The sequence below is a fragment of the Phyllostomus hastatus genome, unplaced genomic scaffold (genome assembly GCF_019186645.2).
Source record: "Phyllostomus hastatus isolate PE091 unplaced genomic scaffold, TTU_PhHast_1.1 phas_contig_402, whole genome shotgun sequence".
Taxonomy (NCBI): Eukaryota; Metazoa; Chordata; class Mammalia; order Chiroptera; family Phyllostomidae; genus Phyllostomus; species Phyllostomus hastatus.
Genome location: NW_025333873.1, coordinates 16,652,347 through 16,672,477, shown reverse-complemented (window position 1 = coordinate 16,672,477; position 20,131 = coordinate 16,652,347). Strand labels below are relative to the sequence as shown.

At 62.6% G+C, this 20,131-nt stretch overlaps 2 protein-coding genes across 3 annotated transcripts; both read right to left on the bottom strand.

Annotated features, from left to right (window-relative positions):
• Window positions 1-649: 649 nt before the first annotated feature.
• ADI1 (acireductone dioxygenase 1) lies at window positions 650-4,712 on the bottom strand. The gene is made up of 4 exons (XM_045844289.1): window positions 4,437-4,712; window positions 2,486-2,605; window positions 1,658-1,837; window positions 650-1,544 (listed from the first exon to the last, which is right to left on the bottom strand). Exons 1-4 carry the CDS (start codon window positions 4,554-4,556, stop codon window positions 1,425-1,427), a joined length of 540 nt encoding a protein of 179 aa, XP_045700245.1. The 5' UTR covers window positions 4,557-4,712; the 3' UTR covers window positions 650-1,424.
• A 5,066-nt stretch (window positions 4,713-9,778) lies between these two features.
• On the bottom strand, window positions 9,779-17,786 carry RNASEH1 (ribonuclease H1). Of its 2 annotated transcripts, XM_045844406.1 has the most exons (8): window positions 17,575-17,786; window positions 17,171-17,286; window positions 14,415-14,582; window positions 12,749-12,848; window positions 11,899-11,953; window positions 11,461-11,545; window positions 10,857-10,981; window positions 9,779-10,132 (listed from the first exon to the last, which is right to left on the bottom strand). In XM_045844406.1, the coding sequence occupies exons 1-8, from the start codon at window positions 17,694-17,696 to the stop codon at window positions 10,046-10,048; spliced, it is 858 nt and encodes a 285-aa protein (XP_045700362.1). In that variant the 5' UTR covers window positions 17,697-17,786; the 3' UTR covers window positions 9,779-10,045. The 2 variants fall into 2 exon arrangements, with proteins under 2 accessions (XP_045700362.1, XP_045700363.1); XM_045844407.1 differs by lacking the exon at window positions 14,415-14,582.
• Window positions 17,787-20,131: the final 2,345 nt, after the last annotated feature.

Here is a 20,131-nt window from a genome sequence, read left to right as displayed (position 1 = left end):
GCCACTGCCGGGCCACTGCCGAGAAGGCTTTTCCTCGGGCTGCCCACTGTCAGCGCTGTTCTGCACGACAGAACCGCCCCGATGGCGCGTGCCTCAGACCGACGACTCACGCCAGTGGTGTGCCGTCCCCGCGGTCGCCGAGTCAGGAGCCTGGGAGTGGTCAGCGGGGTGCTGCCGGGCCCTCGGGAGGGGGTCCCGGGGCCCAAGGAGCTGGTCCCTCACGGGGCAGCGGCCCTCCCTGAACGGGACCCCAGGGAGCGGCAGGGGACCAGCGCCTTCTGGCCTGGTGGGAGCCGCCACGCCCCGCCCGGGGGGAATGCGTCGCCAAGTCCGGCCCACCCACGAGGGGAGGACCGGGCTCCGTCTTTCGGGAGCATTGTCCAAGAACTTACGGACGTATTTTTAAATCCCCACACTTTCAAAAAAAATCTTCATGTTTCATTGGATTTGGGGCCACAGGGAGCAGACCGAGCGTTCTGCCGCCCCCACACGTGCACGCCCTGCGTGGAAATTCGAGTGGAGCACTCGAGTGGAAGTGCAGAGTCCCCGGGACTTCCAGGGCGAGTGTCCCAGCACCAATCTGGGGGCTCGGGAGACAGCGTTAACACAGAGCCTTTGTATTCCAGTTCCAACAATGCATAAGACAGTCTGCCCTTCAAAGCATGATTTTAGTTTTTTAAAATGATTGTAACAAAGTAGGCATAATTGCATCTCAGAATTATTGAGTAAAAAATTAATGTACCATTTCCTTGTTAAAGTTCAAAAGCTTGATTGTAACAATATATATCAGGGAGTTTGACCTAGAAATCTCACACTAAACCAAGTGGCACACAGAATAGGAATTACATGATCACACAAAGATGATCACACGTGGGTGATCTGAGGGAGCCACGTGCACCTGCATTTAAGGGGGCGCCAAGGCACAAGCCCAGAGTTAAGGCAGCTACTTAACCGAGGAAGCGGTGTGAGCAGCTGCAAGACCCCTTCCTGGGAGAGCTCGCCCCGCCCCCAGCCCCAGCCCCACCCCCGCCCGTGTCCGGGTGCGCTTTACCAGCCGGTCCGGCCTCTGCTGGCTCCGCCCGCAGGTGGGCGTGGCCTTGACTGCCAGCTGCTGAAAGACGCGGAATCGGTCCCCACGGGGCAGCTAGGCCGTGAGGCGTGGGGACGTGGGACTCATGGGGGTTCACGTGGAACCGTGTGTGGTGCCAGTCGACAGGGTCACAGGAAAGGGAGGGGACTGCCCGCGTTCCCAGTGGCTTCGACGTGAAAGTCAGTCTTATGGCTCCTCGCACTAAAACGTATTCCGACCAAATAATCTCGCAAAGCGAAGCTCTCCCAGCCCCCAGCCCACACCACAGACACGAGGACACGGCAGACCGCCTGCCCTTATCCCGCGCAGGAGCCGGCGCCAGGGGCGCGCGCCGCTACGCCGTCTGCGCCAGCAGCGCCACGTACTGCTCCCGAGCCGGGAAGTGGTCGGCCGGCCGGTTGTACGCCGTCCACACCGGGTCGCCCACAAACAGCCGCATGGCCTTCACGTAGTTCTGCAAAACACACACAAGCACGGACACCACTGCGTCACCCCGGCTGTCGGGACGACGGTCCCCGCCTCGTGGAGCTCTCGCGCCTCAGCACGCTGGTCACACGCCGCCCCCACCTGCTCGTCCAGCGTGAAGCGGTGGTAGATCCCCGCGGGGAGGGTGATCATGTCCCCCTTCTCCATGGCGATCCGGATCCAGCGGTCCTCCTCGTCCCGCACGTCGAAGTACCCGCTGCCGTCCAGGACGTAGCGGATCTCGTCGTCCAGGTGCAGGTGCTCCTCGTAGAACATCTTAATCTAGAGCACGGGGGCGGGCTCTGAGTCTGGCGCGGCCCGGCTGCGGCGGGGCGCACTCAGCCTCCGGCCCCAGACCCGAGCGAGGCGGGTGGAGACTCTCGCGGAAGAAAGCGGAGGCAGCGCAACGGGAAGGAGGGGGCGGGACTAGAACAGTTTGTGAAACTATCAATCACCGAACAGTTAAAGAATGAACGCCCACGTGGCAGTCAGCAGGGGCCGGGCAGAGTTCCACACTTGCGCCAGGCCTCCCCGGGGTGCTGACCTAGTGCCCGCTGGACGGTGAGGAAACAGGGCACAGAACGGCCAGGTCGCTGCCCCGGCGTCACACAGCCACACAGCTCGTGCGTGCAGAGCACGGCTCCCAGACACACCCTGGCTCCTGCTCACGGCCCAGCACGGACAACACAAGCACAGTCATGTGACCACACTGCACGGGCAGAAGCCACAAGAAAGTCTGAGGGAGGCAGCCACATCTTAACAAACGGAGAGTTTCCATCTGTCCGCCCCCACGTTCGTGTCTTTCCCCCGACATAACAAAATACACCAACGCGCGTCACTCTGCTGTGGGACCCAAGGGGCGCGCTAAAGAGACCTGCGTGTCCGGAGTGACTAACGAGGCCCCCTTGCCAGCGACCCCGCGCGCGTCACCTTCTCTTCGTAATCCGGCAGCCTCTCTCTGCAGATGGTGATGATGTCCATCCACGAGTAGTTTCTCTCCCTCCGGATCTTCTCCAGTTCTGGGTCGTCCTCGTACCTGTCAGCATCCAGCTGGAAGGGTCCCAACAGCAGAAAGGAGGGCACGTCAACGCGCGGACACGCGTGGTCCTTCTCTCCCAAGGCTCCCCGCCCCAGCTCTGTCACTCCTGACCGACCGTCCTTCCCGGCCTCCCCGGTCTCTGGAGGCTTCCCCGTTCTCCCTAACACCTAAACAGAATGCAGCTGCGTTTAAGTCCCGCCTCCTGGCCCCCCAAGCCCTCCCCCGGGCTCCTCTTCACACTCGCGTCCCCCGCCCCACCCCCACTCAGGGCTCCGGGCCGGCCTCCGGCCTGTGCAGGCCACGCCCCCCTCCCAGGCGTCCCCTCTGCCAGCCTCCACCCCGCAGTCCCGCGGAGCTCCCGTGGCCTCTGCTGACCCTCGGTGTTCCCGGGGTCAACACGTCTGCATGCATCCTCAGAGCCTACAGGTAACGCCCAAGTTCAGGCTGGGTCGGGGCCTTCTGTCATCTGGTCCCAGGAGCCCTTTCTTCCAAACCCTGTCCCTACTCACTTTTTTTTTTTTAAATGTACACTATAAACCAAATGGGAGAACTTGCTACTCTTCGAACATTCTTGATGCGACACTTCCCACGCCCTTGCTCCCGGCCGCTTCCCACACCTGAGACGGTCTCACCTGTTCCTTCACCACCGCCCGCGCGCTCTTTAAGGTCCTGTATCAATGCCACCTGTATAAAGCCCCTCCCCCAGGGAGCAGCTGGCCAGAGTCGGTCCGAACTCCTGATGGAAACCACCGGCAGTGAATCGAGCACGTTTCGCTGTGAGTTGCTACAGGACGCACACGGTATCAGGAGGACCGAACGCCAGACTCCAGGATATCTCGAACTACTGGTCGTGAACACAGTAACCTCTGCACAGATCACTCCGAAAGGGAGCAGATCCGCCACGGCGAGGCACACCACCCCCCCGCTCCACGGCCGTCTAACACGAAATCAACCGTGTGAGGGACGGACAACTTCTGCCGCGCCCCGGGCCACCCGGAGCGCGTGCGCACTGCGCTCCTCGGTTTCCCCGGCCAAGACCACAGGCCACAGGCCACAGTGAACGTCAGGCGGCCTCTGCCCTGGTCACCGGGATCCAGAAGGCGGGGCCTGGGTTTGGCCCGCGGGTAACTCAAGGGCACCTCCAAGGCCTATCTAGCGCCTTTGCGGTTCCCTGGGCGGAGACTGCCTCCCAGGCACCGGGACGCGGCCGAGGGCGGCCGGGGCCCCTTCTGGACGCTCGGGCTGTGGGTGTCTTCACTTTATTCTCAGACAAAACTTGTTTCCCTGCCGTAGCGGACACTGCCAGCCCTTTCATTGCTCAGAGGAGTCCCATCTCAGCCCAGGAAGAGAGAAACACCAGGGGAAGAGGAATGAACGCACGCACAGCAGACACGCAGATTGAACCCCATGCCGGCCCCGCCGGGACCTGCGCCAACAGCGCGGACCTCGCAGCAGCGGGGCCGCCCCGGCCCGCACCCCTTGCCGCCGGCCCCCAACTGGGCCTGCCCGGTGTCACCCCGGCTCGTCACTCCCCGAGCCCGGGTCCTACCAGGCACCGCCAGGACCTAGAAAAGCCCGAGGCGGGGGCGAGGCCAGCCCGCTGCTAGTGAGCATGCGCAGTGCGCCCGGCAGGCCGACCCTCCTGCCCCACCGCTGAGCGTGCGCAGTGCGCCCTGGCCGCCGGCTACCCTTCCAGGCTGCTAAGCGTGCGCAGCGCGCCCCCGTCCTTTCCCGGCCGCCAACCCGCACTCGGCGGAGCAATTGCGGGGAGGGGGGTCAGTGCGCCGGTTCAGGGACACCCTAAAAGGCTACCTCGCTCGCCCGCCCCGCGTGCTCGCGTACCTTCCAGTAGAGGACCCCGAGCCGGCGCAGCTGCTCCAGGCCCACCGGGCGGGCGGGCTCGGCGCGGTGGGGCAGGCGGGGGTCGTCGGTGGAGTCGTCCATGTACCAGGCTTGCACCATGGCGACCGTGGCGGCGGGCGGGCGACACTAAGCTTCACTCCAGCCTGAGCGCGAGCGGGCGGGTCCTGCGTCCCCCGGACGCCTGCGGCGGGGCGGGGCCGGGCCGGCGTGGGCTGAGCCTGCCCTGAGTCGGGGGACGGGCCCCTGGCCCGCGGTAGAGGCCGACCTGGGGTTGTAAACAGGGACTCGAGGCTGCGCGCGCACCTCCTGGCGGCTGCAGTCCCCCTGTGCACTGACGTCGAACACCTGATAGTTGCCCGCGAGGATTGGAGAGACCGAAATCGGTGGTTTTGCTAAAGCCAAGTGACCACCGGGGAACCCGGGTATCCCTCCCCGGCCACTCCGACGGTTTCTACAACACTACCCTGTAATTTTAAGTGCAGCGCGTCCTAGAATGAAAACACAAAACACACCCTGGCGGCTGGCTCAGGGAGGGGAAGCCTCCTCCCCGTACACCAAGGGTTCCCTCTCTGGTCAGGGCACACACAGGGACCCGCCGATGGTTCCTCATTGCATCGCTGAAGATGCGTCCTAAATGAATGCATCCGTCAGTGCAGCAACAAACTGTGGCGGGAACCCGGGCCACTTACCAAACCCGACGAGCTCCGGGGAGGCCTGCACGGGCCTCACACACTCAGAGACCTAAGGAACCACATAGGGCGGTCTGAAATGAAAACCTAACTAGAGGCTGGTCATGGTGGCTGGTCACGTGCTAGGTCGCCGTTTTCCCCTAACAAAGGTGCGTTTTAACTGAGCCTGTGCTCTCTGCATCTGCGGTAACACACCTGTGGAGTACCAAAACCATTTCCTTTTCTAACCCCCCCAAAGCACAACCCACAACCAGCACACCAGACCCGGGACCACAGACCCCCTCGTCAGTGTCATCGTGTTAATTGCTGACTGTTACCTGTCCTGCACTCACCTGTGTGAATGGTGTGTGTCTGTCGTTTTACTTTTTATCCCATCCCACAGGTTTCCCCGCTTTGCTTGCTCCCACCTTCCTAATCAGTCCTTCACGAGTGGATGTCATGGAACCGCCTCACGTGTCCCCCTTGGATTCTGATGTACAAAGGAGGTGGTACAATTGCCATTTTCTCCGCCCCTTGAGATTTTGATTCCCGGCAGTTGTCCGTGTGGCTCAGGTAAACTCACAAAATTCTCACAGGTTTGGATGTTTCTTACATTGACAAATCCATGGGGTTCCCCCCCCACACTCTAAAATCAGTTATAAAAACCACCAATTCTCCTCCCCAATCCTCATATTTCTTACATTTAGCTGATAAGGAAAGTAAATCCAGCTGCTCAGTCTGCTTAGCTTTATCTTTTCAAAGCAATCAATCAGCCAAAAAAGATCAGGTTGCCCCAGCCGCTCGCCCCAGGGGATCCAGTCAGGGTGCACCCGTGGGGCTCGAGCCAGACCGCTCCACGGTGGCCCATTTCCAAAGGGCGTGCGTGCGGCCGGCTCTAGAACTTCCAGAAACCTGCACAGAGAGAGCATGCACGTACTTCACTTCTGTTTCTGCACGCGCCCTCCTCAGAGGGCCATCTCTCTCTGCCCCCCTTGACCCATCATCACCGCTCCTCCCCCAGGGCTCCGCCTGCCTCCGGGGTTCCTGCTGCTCCAGTCTCCTCATTCTCGCCACCCGGCACTCCCGCTAGACCGTGCCTGGGACGCCCAAGGTCAGGGTTGCCAGGTGCAGTCACTGCTTTGGGGCTCACTGGCAAACTTCTCACCCCAGGGAAAGGAGTTTTTCTGTGGTGTCCAGGCCCATGGGAGGGTCCAGGTGGCTAGCTGGAGCCACACATCACCCCGGGGGCCTCTGAGAACCAGAGGACCTCGGTGGCATTGCGGGGGGCGGGGGGACACCATGCAGGCACTCACCGAATGCAGGGCACTGCCGCAGGCCCTGCGTTCTGACAGCTTCTAATTACTCTCAACAGAGAGTAAGAGCAGCCAAACCCCCTCCACTCAGCATGTGGGCCCTGCCTCCTGCGCACCAACCCCACCTGGAGGCCAGGGCGGCCCCCTCCGTGGGAGCCTGGTCTGCAGACTGCGTGAGGGTGACCCTGAGCTCCTGTCTGCTGACGGGGACAGCCTGGGGCACCTCCGGGAAACGCAGAAGTTCAAGGGCCTGACCCACAGGAGGCCTTGGCGGGAGCGAGCGGCTCCCCTGAGCGCCCGGGCCGGAAGTGCACAGGAAAGAGCCGCCCAGAGAGCTGGCCGCGAGGCCCGGGTCCAGCTGCAAACCAGCCCCATGAGCAGCGAGACCGGGGGGAACCCACAGGGCTGCCCCACGCCCCAGTCCGGGGCACCTGGCGCATTCACGAAAGGCACAGGTGATGAGAGACCACCAACACAGTGACACTGGGTGCAGAGATGCACAGACAGCCCTGAATCCGTTCTTTTCCTGTATATTTGAAAAATTCCAACAATTCTTACAAAAAGGGATGGCGTTTTGAATTAAGAAATAAGCCACCTGTGCATACGAATATTCTGAACTGGAGAAAGGGAGCGCCGCTCAGAAACAGCTGCCCGGAGGCCACGGTCAGCAGCGTGTCATCCCCGCTAACTGGGAGGAGAACACCTCTCGGGGTTTGACGCGTCTTTGAAAGGGGGTGCAGACGTATGTGGGACTCCAGGCTTTTCCCGGGGAGACGCAGGCTCATGGGCAGCCTTTCCACGAGGTCCCCCAAACCTCCGTGCCCCCGAGACGGAGATGAAGCCTGACGTTCGCTGCGGCGTGAGGTCCCCTGTCACTCCCCCCGTGTTGTCGTCATCCTCGGGGTCACCCTGCCCTCAGGACACTGGTTCCGGGAAACCGTCTCCCCAGATGCGCACCCAGGCACACGGGCCGGGCCGAGAGAGAGTGTTTGCAGAGTGTTAGGTCAAAGACTCTCCTCTCCTCTGACAGATGGGGGTGGGGGGGGCCTGCGACGAGGACGCTGTTCAGTGGGGACGGACGAGACACTGTGGGGAGGGGGAGGCGGATGCGAGCGCCAAGGGGCCCGCAGACCCTCCTTTCGGAGACACTGGGGCAAATTCACGAGTGAGAGCTGAGACCCAGGGGCCAAAGCGGTGACGACCGGCGGGCTGCTGCAGCCATGGCAGGGGGCGCCCTGCAGGCCCCAGCCCACCGGCTGGGCCCTGGTCCGCACCGGCCGGCCGCCAGCGGGGCTCGGCTCGCCCCTCGCGCCCACTGCTGCCCACTGTCAGAGCCGCCCCGCAGGGCAGGACAGCGGTCACTGCTGAGGCCTCATAGCAAACTTGGGGAAACAGCGTGGGATTTGCTCGAGATTTCCAGGGGCATAAACAAGAAGCTTGTCTTCAAGGTAAAGTAAACGAGGCTTTGTTTGTGCGTCTGAACTGGTTTTGTCGGCTGCCCGGGGCTCTCGGAGGTGGATCTGGGGGCGGAGAAGCAGAAACCCGAGCGCCAAGCCCCTGGAAACCTGAGCGGGGCCTTGGGAGGAAATCTTCCCTGTGGCGGCCCCGCAGGAATGTGCAAACAACAGACGTTGAAACCTGAACCACAGGATAGTTTTTCAGGAAGCAGATCTCACGCGGCAAAGCAAACTTGTACCCACAGGTGCGGCACCTGCGGGGGGGGGCGGGGGGGAGGGTAATGCCGAGGACTCCAGCTGTGCGGAGTCAGCCTGTGAGGGGGCCGGGGGAGGGGAGGGTCTCATCTCCACCCCCTTCCTGCCCAGGGCCAGCACCTGGTTTCTGCTCCCTCAGACCATTCTGAGGGCGCCTGCACCCAGCAGTGAGCAAGTTGGGGGGTGGGGGGAGTCTCCACCTCCAGAGGCCGAACCCCCTGGGGAGGCGGACGGAACCAACGCGGAGGTCTGCAGGCAGCGAGGGCTGGGTGGGTTCGCTGGAGCAGCGCGGGGGAAGGGGGGTGAGGAGGGGCCGGAGGGCGCCGCGGTCTGGGAGGGGGAGGCAGAACCACGCACGCAGGGGCGGTCAGCAAGGCTGGAATCTGGAATCTGGGCAGACGTGGGAGGGAGGGGAGGGAGGGAGGGGCCCATGAACACACCTGCGGGCAGGGGGGCCAGGCAGGGCGGTCGGCAAGAATGGGGCCTGAGGCGGGGGTCCAGGCATTGGGGGCCAACAGGCATATGCCTGGGGCAGAGCGGGAGGTGGGGCTGGAGCAGAAACCCGCGGGGCTGGGGGGGGCGGCTGCAATGGCCTGTGACAGAGGCCTCAGGCGAGGACCTTGTGCAGCCCTGGTGGGACGATCAGGTCCCAGGCCTGACTGTGCCTGGCGGCCACCACCCACACACGTCAGAGATACACACGGGTCAGCGTCCAAGGACGGTGGAAGCCAGCCGTCGCCCCAGCCCTGACCCGCCTGTCCCCTGTGAACTGCCGCTGGGAGCCCACAGCGGCGTGGGCACCTGCTGCGACCACTCCGGCCGGGGAGGGCAGGTGGGCTGGCCAAGTGTCACCGCTCTGCCACCCAGACTCACGGACGGGCCGAGGCAGCGGGCACAGGTGGATGCCAGCATCCCGCCCAAGGCACGGACCTGGCTCTGGACAGGCCTCGCTGCAGCCACCACCCTGCAGGGTACACAGGGACAGAGGGCAGTGCTGGGCAGCACTGTGAGCACACGCACAGCAAGACCGGGGCCGCGGGACCCAGAGGACAGACGGCCCGGGGGCCGCACCAGACAAACTGCACGGGGGACACGGCAGGGGGCACTTGAGAACGAGAGACTCGTCTCAGGGAGGGGGGACGCCATCGAGAATCATGAGGAAGCCGTCTGGTCAGAGGTAGGTCCGTCCACGGGGAGGGTGGGACGGGGGGGCCTCGGGGGCTCTGGCAAGGCTGCCTCTGGGCCTGGGGGAGGTCACAGGGCGCCCACCTCGTGGTGACAGTTCAATGAGCCACCCATCTGTCCACTGTCACTTTCTGTATGTTTCTGGGGTAAAGGGTAACAGATACACAAAGTAAGGATCTTGTCCGACATTTTAAAGCTCGCATGGAGCTCCTAACACAAACACCCCAGGAGAAGTTGGAAGGACTTGCTGGTGCATCCCGGTCTGAGAGTCGGGGCTGACCCCACAGGCCGGTCAGGCGCCGGGGCTGTGTACGTGCAGGTCTGCCCGGCACCCCTGCGCCCAGCCCCAAGAGACCCCGCCCCCACGCCACGGCCAAGCTGTAAGTCTCGAGACCCGGTCCCTGCCGGGTGGCAGGGAAATGAACCTTCCAGGCACGTCCAGGTTGGTCTGCACCCTCATCACGTGGAGTCAGCCAGCGTTTTATTACTGCACCCCCACCACGTGGAGTCCGAGAGCTGCAATGGGACAAATGAGAACCGCATCCAGCCCAGAGCAGCGTAACGCTGAAACCCCAAACGCGTCTCAGATCTCCAAGAACACGGGATCCGTCCATCACACACTGGAGCAGCTTCTCCGCGCAGAGTCCCGGGTCCCAGCCGCCATCCTGAGTCGGTGCGGGAGGGCCCGCCGCCCACAGCCGGGGCTCCGCTCAGACTTCAGGCTGCTTAGCTCCTTCCCTGGCCAGTCTGTCGGCTTCCTCGTTGCCCACCAAGCCCGAGTGACCGGGGACGTGCACCTGTGAGAGAGAGCTTTCCCTGTACCTTCGCTCCTGCGTGGTGAGGCACTCGGCCCTGGGGCGGGCGCAGCAGGAGGCAGCCCCCTGGCCCCGGCCCCGCTCCCACCCCCAGGACACTGAAGGGCACGGGACTGCCCCACGGCACTGTGTCCAGGCCCCGCGGAGGCCGGCTCCGTTCCGACTCCCCACAGGGGGCTCTCACCGCTCGTCCTGCTTCCCAGGCAGAGCACCTGCACTGCGCATGGGTGTGTGTGTGCGCACGGCATGCACACTCACTCCCTGCACACGCTGCGCGAGGGGCCGCACCTGCGGCTGGGCACTGCTCTCGGGGGAGCAGGCTGTCAGGGGGCCTGGCCGGCAGGGCCACTTCCCTCAGGGAAAAGGCACGTTACGGGGCGCTGCTCACACGGCCGCACCTTCAGGGAAACGCGTTACACGCCGGCTCCATCCCACACGGTGGCTGCTCCCAGAGAGGCCAGCGGGCTGCCTGCCCCGCGCTCCACCGGAGGCGAGGTGAGCCACGGAGGGCGCGGGGCAGCGCATCCTGCTGCTGGCCCCCAGGAAGCAGCACCGCTCGCGCCCCGACACTCGGGGCGACGTGCACCCGGGGACCTGCCCCTTCGGCTGCGTCACCGAGCGGCTGGCAGCAGCACCACCTCTTGGGTCGGCTGAGACTTCGGTCCCGACAGGGACCACAGGACAGGGCCCCTGAGGGGACACTCACCCACCGGATGTCCATGCCCTGGACGAGCCGGTCCAGCTCCACGAAGTCCTCCCTGTTGATCACCTCCTTCCCGGCGCTCGTCCTCCACCCGTTCTCCTTCCAGCCCGGCAGCCAGCTGGTGATGCCTGGAGCCACGCCCCCGGGCTGTGAGCCTCAGGCGTGGCGGTCTCCCTCCCTGGACTCCCCCTCGCACCCCACCGCGTTCCCAGCAGCACTCGGGCCTTTCCACTTCCTCCCTGGGCGTGCGCGGGCCCCCGGCAGACCCCAGACCCTTCCTTTCTCCTCCCTCCACCCTGACTGGGCTCGACCTGCAGCTCTCAGCCCAGGACACCCCCTCCTCCAGGAAGCCCTCCCCAGCCTCCAGAATGACTCTCCGTGCTCCCACACATGGCACTCCCCCAAGAGGCCACCGGCGCGCCATCCTCAGTCACCACGCAGGCCGAGATTGAAGTGCCACGGGAGCAGGGCCACCTCTGCCCTCCTGGCACGTGTCAGGGGCCTGACAAAGCAACCCTGCGTGGCAGACGCTGGGGCGGCGGACCCCGTTCCCCGGCAAGCTTGCTGGAGGAACACCTGAGGAAGGAGAACGAGGACGCACGCTCACCGTTGATGGTGAACATGCTGTCCGTGTGCAGGACCAGCTTGTCGATGCTCTGCGCCCTCGCCTGCTCGATGGCCCTGCAGGCCGCCTGCAGGGGAGGGGAGGGGCGGGCGTCAGGCCGCAGGGCACGCTCAGCGCGCGTGCGACACGGCTGACGTCCAGTGACCTCACAACGGAAACCTCCCTCTTCTCCCGGGCGGACTGTCACGTCCGTGTCCTCCACGTGAAGCAACGCTACACGCAACGCTACATCCTGCGGACACGTCCGTCTGGAACGCCTCCTGACTCTCCTGGGAAGCGCCGATGCTTCCCACGTGCTGCTGGCCCCCGCCCCCCCACCTGGTCTCCCCTGGGCTTGGAGTAGCTCACACGCAGGCGGTGAAGAGCCGTCGGCGCGTTCCCAGTCGGGGCTCAACACGAGAACTGCAGCTGGTGACTTACGTGGATTTCTGCACGCTGGTTGGTCTGCCGCCCAGGAAGTCTAACGCCTACGTTTCTGGTTTCAAAACAGAAGAGAACGAACTTATGACAGGTCCATACACGTTTCTGTTTGAAATGCCAAAGCACCATACGGAGACTGCCCTCAGACTCAAACGAGCAACATCAGCACTTGACTGAGAACGCCACGTGTGCTGCTGGAGGAGGAACACTGGACCAAGGTCAAGGACAAATCTCACTCTGGGCTGAGAAGCGTGAGCCGGTGGCCCGGGCTGGCACCAAACCTGTGACACTCGGCACGTACGAGTTCACCAGCACGCACGGCGCTCGGGGCTGCCATGCGGCCGAAGTGCAGGTGCTCTGCAGACCGCACAGCCCTAGGGGAACTCGGAGGGGGCTGTTAACACTGGTTAAAGAGCAGCTCCCTCCTGTTAACCCTGCCTGACACAGCTGTGGGCCCTGGGGGCCTGGGGACTCTGCCCCAGCGGCACGTGGCCGCCTCCCGCAGGCCTGGCCCCCCCCCCCCGCCCCCGCACCCCAGGCTGCCTGTCCTGGGTCACACTCTGACCCTGACCCGCCTCTCGCACCTTCAGGAGGGTCGTGGCCACAGGGTGGGCTCCAAGTCCTGTGACCCGTCCCTTTGCACCCTGCCACAGCCGTGTCCCCGGGACACCGGGCCTCTCTTAGGGTGGCAGGCAGGTCATTTCGGTGTGGTCTCATCAGCGAGACTCGGAAGCTGCCCGCTCGGAACGACACCGCCCGCCCCGGGGTGGAGCCCCAGCCGTCCGGGAGTTCTCGGATGCGACTCGGTGAGCGGGAGCACCCCCCACCCTCCGAGGCCCCATCCACTCACAGCGGGTGGCCGGGCCCCCAGTACACGCCGATCCCCGCGCGTGCCCGCCTCCGCCCGTTTCTAGAGCAGCAGCCGTCCGTGTAGACGACGACATGTTCTCCTGAAAAACAGGCAGACAGACGGACGCCCAGTGAGGGCCGCCGGCCAGGCGCCACCAGCAACCACAGCTCACCTAGCACTTCCCGTGCTGGGGCCAGCATGTCAGACCCAGAGGGGGCTCCACGGTTCTCCAGAAGCGTCCTGTCTACAAAACACGGTCACTCCTGACACGGGGACGCCTGACCCCTTCTGCCCGGACTGCACTCGGGTTTGGGCCCCGCCCGCTGGGCACAATGAGACGCCGTTTGGAAGACCCAGGCCCCGCCGCCACGGCAGGTGCCGCTCAGCCCCGCTGCAGGGTCACAGAGCCCCGCCACTGTCCCTCTCCGTGGGGGCAGCGGCAGGGCCGCCTCCACTCGAAGGAGCCGTCCTCCCAGACAAGCAGGGCCTTGGCCTGATGGGGACCTGCTGGCCACGAGGCCAGGCCTCTGACAAACGCTGCCGTTGGTTCTTCTCAGCGTCCTCTTCACCGCCGTAAGCTGGGCTCCGCCCGGCTCTCTTCCCGTGAGGCAGAGGGTGTGCTCGACACACCAGCGCTGCAGAGGACGAGGTGGACAGGGCTCACAGGCGGCCACCCTCTGGCCCCCACTGACCAGCAGGACCTTTGGCAGGGCGGCCGGGGAGGTCGGGAGTGGGGGCGCGGGGGCAAACGCAGGCAATGTGCCAGCCAGGTCCCCCTCTGTCCCAGGAGGGTGAGGGGTGGGGCGGGGCCTGCCCTGGTCACCAGGACTGGGCACCACCAAGCTGACCGCCAGCCTCCTCCCGAGTCACTGCCGTGTCAGCTGCCAGCACCCGCCCCCGCACCGGGCCTGTGGGGGTGTCACCGTGCCTCCGGCCACTGCCAGGACGCTGCCAGCAGCTCTTCCCCAACCACCCATGGCGCGTGCTTCCGTCCCTTGTGGTGACGGCCACGGCAAGACCCCCTGGGGTGGGGGCGTGCAGACACCGTGACTGCAACACTGATCCAGCCGGTTCCCGCCCCGCCTGACCAAACGCTTCCTAACCTACCTGGAAAATGGCTGCTTCTTGGGGGAAAACACGGGCCTACAAACACACTGACTTGTTCTTTAGAAAACGCTGCTTGCCGCCCCCCACCCAGTTCTGTTCGCACGCGTGAAGGATGAGAAGGAGAGTGTGAGTCAGAGAAGGAGAGTGGGCGGCCGGTGGGCTGACGGGGGTGAGCGAAGGCCGGCAGTGAAAGGGTCCCGGGAGGGGTGCCCTGGAGGCCGCCCTCAGTGGAAGACGCCACCGCTGCGGCACCTTCTCTCGGGGGCCTGGAGGAGGGCTGCGCACCCAGGAGCACGGGTGTTTTAAAAGGCCGGGGTCAGCCACTAGGAACCCTCCGAACGGCTCTCCTGCGAGTGTCCCAAGTTGTAACCATTCTGTACCACGTGATCAACCACAAAACAGCAGCCTTAGAGATGTTTACATAAAATAAAATGCCCTTCAGGTAAGAACGAGGATGTTAAAAACATCAGCTCAAATTTCCCCCATTAAAGGACCGAGAGAAGTTTGCACGCGTACAGTCTCGTTCTGCACTAACAACTGAACCCCGAGAAAGCCGTACCCACGTAGGAGAAGGAGTCCCTGCCGACAGGAGCCGTCGCCTCCGGGGCCGGCTTCCCCTGCTTCGCGCAAGGCTCCTCCTCCTCCTCCTCCTCGCTGGCGGCTGGGGCCTCCCGGGGCCGCTTGCTGGCTTTCGCCTGTGGCTCCTGCGCACGTTCCTCTTTCCGGCCTGCGAGACAGAGTCTGCTCGGAAACCAGAGACCGCGCACCCGACGGGCCGTGACCGGGAACCCAGAAGTTCAGTGGGTCAGTCAGCTCGGGTCCCTACATCAGACTTTAAACGCCCTGTGCGCGTGGCCCTGTAAAGGGGACGACCCAGGGCACCCGCACCCTCAGACCCCCACGGCCTGTTCCTTTGCGCCCCACGCGCCGGGGCAGGCTTCACAGGGGCCGTGTGGGGAGGAGAGCAAAGCCTCTGCCGAAACGTAAGTCTGGTTTCGATGCCGCCGGTGGGGACGCCAAGGGTCACGAGCCCTCCGGCATCGCAGAGAGCCTGAGAACCTGAGGGGCTCCTTCCCGGAGAAACAAAGACCAGCGTCTTGCACGGAAACTCGAGAACGAGAGTTAGGAGGGGCACCCGGGGCTGTGACCGAGCCGCTCAACCGCACGGCAGAGCTCTGAACCGAGGAGCGGGGGACCCGTGTGGGCGCGCAGAGCTCGGTTCCTTGACACGGAGTCAGCTCCCGGTGACCGCGCTGGGAAGACGGTTCACGTGACAGCAAAGGGCTCAGGAGATGACACAAACTCACAGGGCCACGCAGCGGCAGGGTCTGGGAGGGCCGACTCCAGTTCTGCAAGAAGTCTGGGGGCGAATGCTCTCAAACAGCACCGCGCGCTGCAGAGAAACAGTCTGTGGAGGGAAGAGTCCACGGACGCGGCAGCCTCCACCGTCTGATTTTAAGAAACGGCCACAGCCTCCGGGGCCTCCGTGACTGCCCCGGCCGGTCAGCAGCCTTCGCCTCGGGGAGAAGACCCTCCGTCAGCAAAGCCGTTCCGGCTCGCCGGAGGCTCAGGGGGCAGTGAGGAGAAGAGTGTTTTTAATCAAGTGTGTGCATCTTTCCCAGGCAGACGCGACACTCTGCAGGGCAGTGTGAACGCCACTTCCGGACGCGCCGGGACACCCAGTCCACGTGACTGGCTTCCCTGCGCTGGCCGGGGCTGCACCTGCAACCCGGGGCACCCCTGTGTGTGCGTGGGTGTACGTGTACCACCGACTGGGAGGTCGTTGTAGACCTCCAAGGAGGGCAGACCCCCAGACGCAGAGAACTAGCCTGTCTGAGCACCTACAGCCGCACCAAGCAGACACATGCTTGTACTGGAGAACTTCAGATGTGAATAAACTACTAACTGGTTAGAACAGAAACCCTGTGGACAGGAAACAGCAGGAACCCAACCAGGGCAGGAGCCGTCCTCCCGGTCTTGCTCTGTGGCCCGAACCGGCTTCTCCACCTGAGCGGAGAGTGGGGCTGTCTCGTCAGAGCCTCTTCAAACAGCTGGAGAGGTGGAGGGCGGGGCAGAAGCACAGGCAGCACCATTCTCGCCGCCTGGGAAACGCGCCTCTCAGGGCGGCTTCCCAGCACCACCAGCCGCTGCCCGAATTCTGCTCCGTCCCGGGCTCCAGGGCACCTGACACGGACAGCTGTTCGGTGCCCGCGCAGCTAGTGGGGACTGGAGACCGTCCAACCCAAGCTCATCAAACTCCCCTCTGCTCAGACTTAACCTACTGCACCAAAAAAGCTCTGTGAGTAAAGTTAAAGAAAAAGAAAACCCCACTTCTTCAAGATAGATTAAAATCCATTTTTAAAAAGGTTGTGCTCTGAAGCGATCACTGTTTATCCTGCAAGCCTGCTGTCCCTGTGGCCGGCCTGCAATGTCAACGGACTACCCTTCCCGTGACCCGTGGAACTGCCGTGACGCCGGCTGTGTAGCCCTGTCACAATGACAAAGGGACCCCCTCCAGGTGCATGCTGGGAAAAGCACGCCACTCCTCACTCCGGAACTGCAGCCCATCCGTTCCAGTGACATGGGCAGGCTTTTTCTCAGACGCACTGCTGTGAGGACACTGGGTGGAAACAGTGAGAGAGCCGAGTCCTGGCTCGTCCCTAAGGCTGTCACCACTGGCAGGCCCTGCCAGGCAGGACAGAGAGTGAACGGAGGCGGGGGAGGGACACACGTCTCACCCATTCACTCAGCAGCCCACAGCCCGGTCAGGTGAGATCGCCCCGCGTTCCCATGATAGCACGGGAGGAGGGGGGCGCCCCCGAAGTCCTGCGTGGCTCGTTCCCACCACCTGGGAGCGAGAGCCTTTGCAACTGCACATTCATCCCAAGGTCTGGAGAGGGGAGGAGGGGGGAACCTAGAAGCTGGCTGCAAGCATACAACCCCGAAAACCCCAACAGTTGGTGCACCCGGACTGGCTGGGTGCCCGCCTGCGCCTCGTGCTCAAGTGCATTATTTTGTAAGCAAACCCATGAGCTCGTTTCCGCTACTCGAGTTGTGTCGTCTCTCGACCGAACTCATCTCGAACCCATCTCTACCAAGCAAGACGGGGGAGACCCCCACCAACTCGGGTCTCCCCGGGAACAGCACCACTAAGCTCACCTGCTCTCAGCCTGTCCCCTGGACTGTAAAAGGGAGAAACGTCACCAGTCACATCTTCTCTACCTGCTCGCTACCTAGCTGCGCAGACCAAGCGACACCCGGGGCGGGAAAGGCTCTGAAGAGGCTACATCGGCACAGAGGCTGTGCCGCGACTACCTTGTGAATCTTGGGGGCTCCCCGAGTTCCTGACGAAGGCCCAGGCTTCCTTTTCCGTGGCAAACTTCTTGAACCTGGCGGCAGGGAACCGGTCCACCTGCTCTCTGCACTCGTCCCTGGAACGGAGGGCGCTGTCACTCCCGTCCCCTCCCCCGGTCCACTCCCCCTTTCTAGGTGGTTCCCGCCCTGGGTTGGGACCAGTGTGAGAAGGCTGGGCTGCCCGCTCTTGGGGGCAGAGCCCCGCCCCGCGGTGTGTGGTTTCATCTCGCGTGTCCAGCCTTTCCCCACACTAGGCGGCCCACCAGCACCGCAAGGCGTCGCTCGCACTCAAAGCGAACTTCAGTCCCGGGGTCTTCGGGAAAACAAGGCCAGCGATCGCCTCCGCGGCGGCGCGGCTCGCTCACCAGGTCAGGAAGACCCCGGCCCTGCGGCCCCGCCTCACGGCGTAGAACATGCCCGGCCTGCCGCTGCTGCAGCGCACGGCTGCCAAAGCGACTCTCTGCACCGCGACCAGGAGGCGGGTCATCGCTCACTCCCGGGGACCCGCCAGCATCCTCCCTCTCGGCTCCGCGCCGCCATCACCTGGGCCAAACTTCCGGCGGCGGCGCGGAGAGATGACGCTAGACCCCGAGTGGCTGGGTCGGTGGGCGGGACCTAGAGCCCGGCGCTCTTCGGGTTCAACAATTTCGGGGACGTGCTGCCAGGATAGGGCGGAGCGGGGCGGGCTCTGGGGCGGGGCGCAGGGGCCGGGAAAGGGGCGGGGCCTAGGTTGCGGCGGCGAGGCGGCAGAGAGTTGGCTAACGTGGAGAAAAGGAAGGCTCTGGGCGGGGCCTATGGCGGGGCGTGGCCTAAGGCGGTTGACTGGAGTCGGGCTTGGACCAGGCCTTGTGTGGGCGGGGTCTGGGAGTAGTGGGCGTGGCCAGACTGTCTCTGGGGCGGGAAAGAAGGTGGGGCTTGTAAATGAGAGTACCCAGGGCCCGGGAAAAGTGCTTCATGATAGCTGCCCCCTCCCGCAACCGGGCGAGATCTTGTTGGAATTAGAGCTACTTAGGACTTGCTTTTCCTAGTCAGTTGGCTGGCTGTGGTCGTCCTTTGTCACGGTGGCCATCTGTGCTTAAAATTTCAATCAGTGACCAGGGCAGTGAGAACTACAGGTGAAATATTTTTGCCAAAGTGCAGGTTTTAGTTTACACATTGTTTTATTCAATTTCAATGACGTCTTTAAAATTGAAGTGTACACTTTTAAGTGTTGATTATTGGTGTTCAAAGAACGAATTAAGGAAACGGGTACAACGGACTGTTACATGGTTGTATCTAAGACTTGTTGATGGGACGAGGGTGTTAACAAAATAATCCACTTTGGGTGTGAAAAAGGCTCGGACGTCCCTGCCCCGTTCCTTCCGAGTGCACTCTCAGGTCTCCGCTACTGTGGGGGTCTCGCCAGTCTGCTCCCCAGCATGGACGGCAGTAGGAGATGCCCCCCCGTAGCCCAAGGAATGTAGGTCAATTGCTGCGCTACAGGCTTTTTAAGTGCAATCCTCCAGAGACAATGTGCTTGTTATTTATTTAACCGGCAGCGCTACAAGGTGGTCATCCGGGTTCACCTAAAGCGACCTGTGAACAAGAATGATCCGGGCAGAATTCTGATACCTTGGGGATGTTTCAGCAAGGCTTTGTCCAGTGATCTCCAGTTTCTCCGTTGGCAGAGGGGGATGAACTCACTAGTGTGAAAACATCCGAACTGCGAAGGTCTAAGGAGAACTCGATGTGAACACACTTGAAAACTAAGTGGTAGACGTGCACAAGTGTGTGTGTGTGTGTGTGTGTGTGTGTGTGAAATCACTAATTTATTTCCCCCAGCGCCCTCCCTTCTCCGTCCCTGAGCCGTGCAGGTCACATACACTGACTCTGAGTTCCGGCCGCAACTTACCAGCTGCGTGCATCTGATTTGCTTCGTCTATTCTCTCCCTTGAAAAACGGAGCTCATGACGCTGCTCTGGTGGCTGTGAACATGGACGCGTGTGACGTCTCTCACCTGGGCTGATACAGGTGTGCTCTCCCTGTCACGCTAACCCTTTTCATCCTGTACATGTTTCATGAGTATGGGTGGGAGAATGGTGTTGTTTTTAATGAAATATACCGAAGGTGAACAAATGATCAGTTTAAGACAAAAATTGTTACTTTTTCTACATTTTAAATTGTCAGCGCAAGAAACATTCAGCCCTGGCTGGTGTGGCTCAGTGGATTGAGCTGCGAATCAAAGGGAGGCTGGTTCGATTCCCAGTCAGGGCACATGCCTGGAGTGTGGGCCAGGTCCCCAGTGGGGGGCGCACGGGAGGCAACCACACGTCCAGGTTTCTCTCCCTCTCTCCCTCCCTTCCCCTCTCTCTAAAAATAGATAAAGGCATTAAAAAAGACCCATTCAAACCTGCAGATAATTTTTGTGAGTTTGTATGAGCCAAACTGGCAATTCTGGGAAGCAAAAATCTCCACGGATTGAGCAAATGCTCCAGAGAATGGCAGTTCTGCAGCTTACTTTATACATTACAGTCAGAGGAGGGTAAGGAAGTTACATGAAATTCACTGGTGACAGGAGATGGGAGAAAGCAAAGGTAGTGGGGAATCTCTTGAGATTGGATAGAAAGGAAAATGGCGATAAAAACACTTCTTTTACATTGGTGGGTAACACGATAACCGTAACCATGAGGGCTGGGGGGTGGGGGGGTCTCTGCGACAGCAAGGCAGGACGGATTTCCCATCACAGCCTCCCCTCCTGGCTTTCCGATCACGCCCCACTCACCCCAGCTGTCCCGACCGCCGGGGTCGCCTCCCCAGCGTCCCGCCCTCCGCCTCTGGGGTCCTGGCCCCAGCCCCCAGGACAGGTGCCTAGAGACAGCTCAGAACTGTCGCCGCACCATGGAGTCCATGGGCCGAGAAGCACATTCCTCCCTAAGGCACTAC

Coding starts and splice junctions, on each gene's coding strand:
- ADI1 (XM_045844289.1), bottom strand. CDS start 4,556: ATGGTGCAAGCCTGGTACATGGACGACTCCACCGACGACCCCCGCCTG. Junction 2,606..4,436: donor TCGGGGTCCTCTACTGGAAG/GTACGCGAGCAC, acceptor GGACCCTTCCAG/CTGGATGCTGACAGGTACGA. Junction 1,545..1,657: donor GCTTCACGCTGGACGAGCAG/GTGGGGGCGGCG, acceptor TGTGTTTTGCAG/AACTACGTGAAGGCCATGCG.
- RNASEH1 (XM_045844406.1), bottom strand. CDS start 17,696: ATGACCCGCCTCCTGGTCGCGGTGCAGAGAGTCGCTTTGGCAGCCGTG. Junction 11,546..11,898: donor ACCAGCGTGCAGAAATCCAC/GTAAGTCACCAG, acceptor CCTCCCCTGCAG/GCGGCCTGCAGGGCCATCGA. Junction 10,982..11,460: donor CAGCATGTTCACCATCAACG/GTGAGCGTGCGT, acceptor GCGTGGCTCCAG/GCATCACCAGCTGGCTGCCG.